Source organism: Gossypium hirsutum, chromosome A03 (genome assembly GCF_007990345.1).
Source record: "Gossypium hirsutum isolate 1008001.06 chromosome A03, Gossypium_hirsutum_v2.1, whole genome shotgun sequence".
NCBI classification, from domain to species: domain Eukaryota; kingdom Viridiplantae; phylum Streptophyta; class Magnoliopsida; order Malvales; family Malvaceae; genus Gossypium; species Gossypium hirsutum.
In genome coordinates, this window is record NC_053426.1 from 74,263,908 (window position 1) to 74,274,040 (window position 10,133).

The 10,133-nt window shown below is 31.7% G+C and overlaps 1 protein-coding gene across 1 annotated transcript; it reads left to right on the forward strand.

The window, feature by feature from the left end:
• Positions 1 to 7,174: 7,174 nt before the first annotated feature.
• LOC107886304 (probable xyloglucan endotransglucosylase/hydrolase protein 28) lies at positions 7,175 to 9,518 on the forward strand. The gene is made up of 4 exons (XM_016810203.2): positions 7,175 to 7,663; positions 7,801 to 7,901; positions 8,346 to 8,554; positions 8,824 to 9,518. The coding sequence occupies exons 1-4, from the start codon at positions 7,483 to 7,485 to the stop codon at positions 9,323 to 9,325; spliced, it is 993 nt and encodes a 330-aa protein (XP_016665692.1). The 5' UTR covers positions 7,175 to 7,482; the 3' UTR covers positions 9,326 to 9,518.
• Positions 9,519 to 10,133: the final 615 nt, after the last annotated feature.

Consider the following 10,133-nt stretch of genomic DNA (forward strand, 5'->3'; position numbering starts at 1 on the left):
TTTTTGGTTTTTAAGATTTATTATTATTTTTTAGGTTTATAATGGGCTGGGCAAATTGGGCCTATTACAATTATTATATAATATATATAAATTTTATGTTATTTATTATAACATATATATATATTAAGTTATCATATATATATAACACATATCATTAATGTCGTCCACTACTATTAGTTAAATACATATTTACTATTTTAGCCCCTTTAATTTATTTTAATATATAATCTAACTTTTAACCCTTTCGCGATTTGGTCACTGTATTCAAATTACACACTAATTCAACGAAATTATCTAACCAAAATTCAATTCATTTCTCAAATAACTCATTTACAGGTCTAGTTTATGAAAATGAGGTCCCGATACCTCAATTCTAAAAACCACCGACTTTAGGATCGATAAACTTGTACCTTATCTAACTTCCAAATAACGAAAATTATTAGACCAAACTTTAGTATAATACTGTAATATCCTCGTAAATATTAATAAATAATATTCACTAATCCTATCATCGAAAAATAGTATTTCGAAACCACCGTTTCTAACTCCACTAACTTTTGGGTCATTACATTTATGTTGAATTGTGTATTTTGGAATGTTCGAATGTATTCTTGAATGTTACAAATTGGTACAAAGGTGAAAAAAAATGACTGGATTAAAATGTGTTATACTGATGTGTACTGAGCCTGAATGAACATAGGATAGGATACAATTGGCATGCCAATAAGGTTATTTCACGCGATGTACGGGTTTGATATGAGATGAGATGATGACGTACTATTTATTCACTAAGCGTACCGGAATCTAGCTTTTTTTTGTGGACAACTGGGCTATCTTTATAGTGATATAGACGTGTTTTTGGGGGAGGATATGTAACCTACGGGCTTGGCACTTAATCCCCAGGTGTGTTTATGGATGGTATGGCTCGTTTGAGCAGTCAGGTGTGTTTTGGGTGGTTACCTGCATATCTATATCTGTTCATTATAGGTCATTAGGCTAAACTAATATTATTGAATAATGATGAATGGTAAAAGTATTATAATGAGATAAAGTATAGTTTAATGATGTAAAAGTGCATATGTTTAATGGTTTGATAATATAGATTCGATTAAGATTGAATTATATTGAATCAAATGTTTTCTTCATTATGTATATAATGAACTCACCTGATGATATGAATTGGTGTAATAGGGCAAACTATTTAGTTAACTATGTTAATTTATAATTGTTGGAATTAAGGTAAGTTATAAATTTTGAACCTATAAACTTACTATGCTTATTAAAAGCTTACTCTGGCTTATTTTTGTTTCCTGTAGTTATCGTTTTGTGGAACTTGATGGCCGGATCTTCCAGAAGGTCACACTATCTAAACTCCATTTTGGTAGACTTTTAATCGTTCAATTCGTTTATGTGGCATGTAATATAGGTTGAATTGTATATAAGTATTTTGTAATAGCAAAGTGTGAATGGTTTTATATAAAATATGTTTGCTTGATGGCATTTGGTGTTCAATTAGGTAAGGTTTGTTGGAGAACAAGATACAATAGCTTGATGTCTAATTTGGATGTTAAAAGCATGAGTTGTAGGATGGTTATTATGTTAATCTTAGAGGTTATGGATTTGTCATTTTTGGTTTATAATAGGTAATAGAAAGATGATATTTTGGTTATGTGTAAGGCATATGTTAGGTCGTTATCTATTTTGGCAATAAAATGAAATGTATTTGGTGTTGATTCATGTTTGTGATGGTACCTTGAGGCATGTTGTTGTGCATTTTGAATATGACTAAAGATTGGTTAAGTGCATACTTATGGCATATGTGAAAATTTGGTTTTGGGCTAACACACGGCCGTTTGCCACACACGGGCATGTGACACGGTCGTGTGCTCTTTATAGATTTGGAGGTTTTGGTTAAACATAGTTTCGGTTTGTCACACGGGTTGGCCATATGCCTGTGTGACACTATAGATTTAGTCAATAGATTTTTCACACGGTCTCAATCTCTCACATAGCCTTGCTACACAGCCGTGTGATTGTTTGTAAGATTTTTCATTTAGGTCCACACGACTTCAGTGAGTTTCACGACCGTGTGACTCCACCTTACACGATTGTATATTGTAACACGGCTTAGACACATGGCCATGTAACCCTGTTTGGTAATTTTTTTCCCTATTTGTTTAAAAGTTTGCAATTTAGTCCTTATTTGTACTCGGGTCAACATAAGAACTTTCGAAAGCTCGATTAAGACTCAAAATTGTTTGTAAACCATGTTAAATACGAATTATGAATTGTTTTGTTGATTTATTGAATGTTAAAGTTAGAAATTTACTTGATTTTTCTGTTAATTGTTGTAACATTCTGTAGCTCGGGTCCGATGACAGGACCGGGTGAGGGGTGTTACAGTAAGCCTCCTCTCATGTGTCTAGAAGTAAGTTTTGTTATTACCACCCGTATGCCCCTCATGCGTTTGGAAGTAGAATTTTATTATTACCTTTTGTAAGCCTGGTAAGAAGGTTGTTACATCTTAGTGCCATTCTCATTTCCTACTCCGTTGTCATGCATTTACATTTGATGACAACCATCTCTACTCATCGTAATCCCTTAAATGTTCTGATATTTTTCTTTTTTGGCTCTCGATCTTCGAAAGCCTTCTAAAAGCGATTGTAGTTGGCTTATTACTCATTGTTTTCATTTTATTGTTGGCGTAGAAGACCTACCCTCGCCCCTTTGCGACGAAGACTTGTTAGTCCTTCGCCCTCTCCTATAAGTTTGATAATTTTTCGATTGAAGAATGTGAAAATGACGAACAGAAGAAAATTTTGAAATAGCTAGAAAACTTAACAATAATTTCAAGAAAACAAAAAAAATGACAAAGTAGTCTCAAGCACAATAGAAGATCAATTTTATAGACTTCTTATTTATCCCTCATAAACGTTTCATTTTGGGACTTGAGGTCATGACTAATAACATCTAGCCACCTAAGCAATGTCAGATGCTCCTCGTCATGATCATTATTTCATAAAAGAATGCTACATTTATAACTATTGTCCGATGGTGCCTCATTTTCTCTGGCAAGATAAGCCTTTAAGAGACTCTTGGAGCATATGTCGCGAAAGGCCACTTTGTGTCCTCCCGTTCGATTGGGGGCTATTATTATACCCCCTCCGCCAAAAAAACACGTGTCAAGTCTAAAAGGCATCGTTGACTCTGCATTGACCCTTTGAGCACAACCACCCAACCCACTTCAAATGAAACCTACCACCCATGTTCATAGGAGAACAGTATCCTAATGTGAACACATTTTCAGGACAATAAAGAGTCTAGTTAAGCTTAGTTACCTCATATGATAGAATCCCATAATACGTGCCCATGATTATCTATTACATGTTTAATGGGATTAAACCCAGATCTAGCCAATATCATACCAGTGGATAAGGAGAATTTTACCTATAAATACCCTAGCAAATTTTAGGCAAGAGATCAACCCTTTTTATACCCTAGAGTTACTTTGAGCATTTATCTTCTCAATCAACCTACCTTCTTGTCCTTATTTCGGTTTGATCCACCTTGTCTTCCTCTCTTATCATACTTTGTATCAACAAATTCATACGTAGCGAGACTTAAATCCAAATAAATTTGGATTGAAAACCCACATATAATTAAAAAAAATTGAATATAAGGTTTCAAAATTCATTTAGGCCAATTAATGAGTGTTGAATACAATGACAAGATACATTACACTCCCGTAAAGAGAACACAAATTTAAACATTTAAAATAATATTATTAGAAGAATTAACCACGAATCTAGAATATAAACAATAAAATCAACATCAATAATACCAAATAATTTGTTTAAATCTAACGTTACCATAAAAACAAAGCCTGATTAACATGAAAAAACGCAGCAGCGTAGGCCAATAGACTTGTACACTTGTAATTTCCAATGAAATTAGAAAAACTTTTTCCAATATGGTAATACTTGGTTTGCTTAGTGGGTATTTAAGGGCACTTTAAATTATCATTAAATAATTTTATTCTTAAAATAATTAATACATTAATTATATATATTTAATATTGTCTTAAAATAAAGTATATTTAATAAATTAGCACACACATAAAAATCAGCTATGCACTTTGATTAGTGGAATTGTGGGGGCGTTAGTTAAGAAACGTTGGGAGTGGCAGCTGCAGAGTGAATGCATTCACGTTTTATTATATCGCCGAAAACAAAATTTGGACCGTTGGATCTGATTGGAAATACGCGTCTCTTGGCCGATTTTAAGCCGCCTCTAATCCAATGGCGAGCCGCTTTAATGGAAACGGATGGGCCCCACCCACCAATGATGGTACTAGGCTTAACCCTTTCGCTTCTATTTTCCGCTCAATTGATTCACAAAACCATAAATTAATTTCAATCGAAATATTACTACAAATCCAATTTTACGTTCCATTGTTATTAGAATTGTTAATACAAATCTATTTAGAAATAGTATAAATAATTAGATGAATAACTTTAAATTAATTAATAATAACATAAAAAATATGTAAAATTTAAAATAAAAATAGATTAAATGATTTGTTATTGTGTTGTCATCAATCTTGAGTCAGTGTCGAGTTAACTTGTGACGCCAACTCAATTAAATACATTATTAATATATACAATTGATGGAAGTAATAAAATTAAATGCATAGAAAAATCAAAATCAAGCTTTAACTGAGTAGTAAATTAAATGTTTTTCTAATGCAATTGATTCAGGTTCAAATACTACCATAATCATATGTTTATCGGTTTTTTAAATAAAAAGATTAAAGTACCTTCAAATAATAAACTTATTTTAATTATGAAAGAATATTTTCGTAATTTTTCTAATTGAGTTGGTGACCCGAATGAGATAACATCAACTCAACCGAGGTTAAATAATATTGTAAATTATTATTTAAATATGTAACTTGTCAAATTATTTTATAAAATAAATAATTATTATTCTTTTAATCCAACCCAATTTAATTTATAAAATAGTTTTTATACAAAATTTCTACTCATATCCCCCTTCTTACCATTAAACATGACCGGGATTTAGAATTGAATTATAAATTTATTTTTTGAGATTAAAATGTATTTTTTATTAAATAAAATTTTTTTCATGAAAGATTAAAGTGTAATATTATTAGTTTTAAAATGATTAAATTAAATATTTTCATTTAGAAGGAAAAAAAATTAAATGTGCCTGTCTTCACCGGGTATCAATTGAACCCAAAAAAAAAATTTCTTTTAATATTTAAAGACTTCACACATATTTTTATATAAAATAAGACTTAAAGCAGAATCAAAACCTCATTAAGATTCTATTTCTCTGTTTTTGAAAATTAGAATACCGCAAGATAATCCGTGTGTTGAAGGCAAAATGGTAAATAAGTGGGGGCATGGAAGGGTAAATTTGGGAACATGTGAAAAGGGGCGGTTTACCATTTACATATAAAAATAAAAAAAATAAAAAAACTAAAAGGAGAAGCTCTTTTTGGCACCAAAAGTCTTAATTATCGTTATTTTTACCCCAAATGATTTACACGCTTTCTTCTTCTTTTATTATTATTATTGCTTTTGTCACTTTATCCCTCCTTCAAGACTTGAAAGTTTCAAAGTTTATTGGATAACCTTTCTTTTGATAATTTAGAAGGCTTGGAGGAGGGACAAAGTGGCCTAATAATTGTATTTAAGGACTTGATTCTCACTAATACTTTAATTAAAGCCAAAACAGAACATATTTTGAATCAGATGTCATATCTTTAATTAAAATAAGATGAATATGATGTTAGATTGAAGTAGTGTTGTATCAACTAAATGTTATGGGATTAAAAGAAAATACAATTACAATAAACATGAAATGGAAGATAGAAGTATATTGGTAATGAATTGATGCAAAGCATAAAATTTTGGATTCCAGACTGAGATCTCAAATTCCAAAAACTAAATTTAATTTGCAAATTATTTCATTGTTTTTTCCCAAATCATTAAGTTGAGTTCAAATCTCAACCTCAATCTCAATCTCAATACATACATATAAATATAAACATGTGGAAGAGTAAGTTAGCAACATAAAAAATATATATGTTGCAGATAAAGTTGATCACCAATCTCAATAATATAACTAATTAGGGTATGAATTTGTTCAACCAAATTCTAATCTTAAATAACAATATAATTTAAATATTCATTACCTTTTTCTTTTTTAAGTAAATTTCGATGATTATTAACACAAAATAAAAGAATACAAATATTATATTGATTTTCTCATTCTCAAATTCATCTATAATATACATCATATAAATCTTATCTTTTCTTTCATTTCTTTCAATCTATACAAATAATAATTTTTTCAATTAAAATTTAAATAAAACAATGAAAATCATCCTTCATTATCAAAGCATGCAAGTCGAAATTTTTATACACTATTCAAAATAAAATTAGTCTTTGCTAAATGTTTGTCAAGGAATAAAATTTCATCAACAATAAAATTATTTATTTACCTTAACTGTTACTATCATCGGTTCAAAGTTCGAATAGATTTGGATCAATTTGTAATAAGCTTATAGGATCGGCTCACTGGTCAGGTTCATAAAATTCGGTCGCAGGACAGGCTCACAAGTCTAGCTTGCTTTCCTATGGGATTACCCATACAGGTCAGTCTTGCATAAGATTTTATAAATACGTCTTTAGTCTAAAATAAGATATTTATCTATATACATAAGCTTAACTTAACTAATACATCATGTCAATGAACAATATTCATCTCATATAAATATACATATACAACTTGAGAGAAAAAAAAAACACTCACCAATTTCAATAATAAAAGAAGTAGAGTTTCTTTTTTCTTTCACAGCTCTTTTGACTTTTTTTTTTATAATTAGAAAAAAGAAAAGAAAACCTACAAATGGTAGGAGTTAATCGATTGTTAAAGATATTATTTAATCATAAAGGAAGTTATGTAATTAAGAGAATATTTTATTTATTTATATTTTTATTAATGCATTTGTATTTAAACAATAGTTTTAAAAATAAATAAGTCTACAATATGACAGAAAATGATGGAATTAGGGAAGGAACATGATGATGAAAGAAAACAGTGTAAGAAATTAAAAGAAAATGAGAGAATAATATATAAATAAATACATTGAGAAAAAAAAAATGAAAAAGGGCTGTCTACATATGAACAGCTCAATAATACCCTCTCACTCGCCAATGACCTGCGCTATTCTTTCATTTCAATAGCCTTTTCCGGCTCTCTATCGCCCCCCTCCCATAGCTCTAGAGATTATTCCTTTCTCAAAAATTTCTTCTTTTCTCATAATACATATAAAAAATCCTCCTTCTTTTATACTCTTCTCTTTGTCTTATATAATCTCAGGGTGATAGAGCAACAAAAATACGACCATATATCAAAGGAAAAAAAATAAAGAGAGATTCAAGGGATAATACGATGACCAAGTTACCTTCTTTGTTTCTGGTTTTGACTTTGGTTTCTGTTTTTGTTTGTGGGTTTGGAAAAAGGATACCAATTCTGTCATTTGATGAAGGGTATAGTCAGTTGTTTGGAGATGATAATCTAGTTCTCCACAGAGATGGTAAAGCTGTTCACTTGTCTTTGAATGAGAGAACAGGTTTGTTTGTTTATTTATTTTCTTTTTGCTGGTCTCTGGTTTTGATATATTTGGGGTTTCTTTTTCCTTCTTGTTTTAATTAAAAAGGAAGTGTTTTTATTTTTTGTGTTTGGCTTTGTTTATGGTGTAAAAAACAGGGTCTGGATTTGTGTCTCAAGACCTTTACTTGCATGGTTACTTCAGTGCTTCAATAAAGTTACCTGCTGATTATACTGCTGGAGTTGTGGTTGCTTTCTATGTGAGTTTATCTCTATTCAAGATTAATCTCTTTTTGTTTTCCTTTTTATCTTACAATTATTTTTGTTAGAAGGTTTCTTAACAGGCTTATTAGAAGCTTAATCGTATGGTTGCTGCTAAAAAAGTAAAAACTCCTTTTTTTTTCAATTTTTTGAAGTATTGATACTGGGATGAATTTGCCGCTGTTGTCTTCACTATCTTCAACGGTTCATCTTGAAAACATGTATTTTGTTTTAACGTTTTACCTTTTCAAGTTAAAAAAAAAATCATATTTTTGTTTGGGAATCTGATCCAAACCCAGATGGTAAACTTGCTAAAGTTTCCTCTTTATTTTTGCTACCAATTATTTTTAAAGATAAACAAAAACAATTGATTAAAATTAATACCAGATAGTTTTACCTTTAATATGTATAAGAATCCCGTCATTTTTTTTTTCTGAGTGCAGATGTCAAATGGTGATATGTTCGAGAAGAACCACGATGAAATAGATTTTGAGTTCTTGGGTAACATCAGAGGCAAAGATTGGAGGATTCAGACCAATATTTACGGCAATGGAAGCACCAGTGTTGGCAGAGAAGAAAGATACAATCTTTGGTTCGACCCTGCTGATGATTTCCATCAGTACACTATTCTCTGGACTGATTCTCAAATCATGTAAGAATAAAGAATCCCCTCCCTTTTCCATTTTCCTTTATTCCTTAATCTCTGCTTCAACCACAGCCTTTTCAACTGTTGAATTTTTGTATGATTTAAGTGTTCGACTTGCCTTGTTGAAGAGTTTGATGTTGATATATAGGGTGGGGTTTTCTTATCTTTTGAAGGTTTATATGTTGTACAATTTGTATCCCCTGTTTTATCCAACATCTATGGTGTTGAATTTAATGTTGTGTGTTTTTGATGGTTATCATTGTTTTTGGTTGCAGATTTTATATAGACAACATCCCCATTAGAGAGTTTAAAAGAACAGCTGCAATGGGTGGGGACTTTCCCTCTAAGCCGATGTCGTTGTATGCTACAATATGGGATGGGTCTGATTGGGCTACTAATGGTGGCAAATATAGAGTCAATTACAAATACGCTCCTTACGTAGCAGAATTTTCCGACCTGATCCTCCACGGCTGCGCAGTGGATCCCATTGAATTTTCGTCGAAGAAGTGTGATACCACCTCTCAAAGTTTGGAACTTTCTGCCACTATCACCCCTTCACAAAGAAGCAAAATGGATAGCTTTAGGAGGAAGCACATGACATATTCCTACTGCTATGACCAGACCAGATACAAAGTTCCACCTGTAGAGTGTGTGATCAATCCCCGCGAAGCCGAAAGACTGAAAAGGTTCGATCCAGTCACGTTTGGAGGCAGGCGTCACCACGGGAAGCGACACCACCGCGGCAGAGCAAGCCGGTCTGAAGCTGATACCATCTAAAAAATAATAGGCCATTGGTAGATTTGATTTCATTACATGTTGGGGCATTATTTTCCTCTCAGTTTGATTTATAAAATAGTTGGGGGTCAGTTTTGTGTATAGAGAGAGGAGGAGCAGGAGAGCAACAAATATTTATCTCAAAGAAAGTGATAGAGTTGTTTCTTATCATAATATATGTTTGATTATGTGGGTATGTGATGTGTATAGTTCCATTTTTATCATTGATGTTTGTCTCTCTGGCTTTTTACAAAGATTGAATTTGGTGATGAATGTTATCCAATAAGCACTTGAGCATAGAATATGGAGTTCTTACATATTATCTCATCAAAGCCATCTTTGGTCTCATTTGGGGTTGTTTACGTGTGTGTGAAAGTTGAGATATCAAGGACATAATGTCAAAAGGGTGGTTGGAATCCAATGTGAGATGGATGTGACAAGTGGTGGGGGAGTCTCAGGGCTTGCAAATGGCCGCAGGTTTGGACCTTTAAAAAGGTTGTAGAGTGAAATTATATGTGATGTCGATTCTGCAAAATAAAGGCAAAGAGATTTCAAAGTTGAATGTTCAAAGTTATGGCTTTGAGGGTCTTAGTCTCAGAGGCCAGCAATTAGGGTCGTTGGGACTTCATTTATTCTTTTGCTTTTCATTTCTTCGTTCAAATATGTTTGTTGGATAACTTTTTTTCCTTAGGAATAGGAACATTGCTCTCTGCATTAATGGGGCTAGAGAAGAGATTGTATAAAATTATAATTCCAGTCATTCTTATCTCTTTTTAATAGGAGAATGACAAATCAGTTTTTCACTGCATTT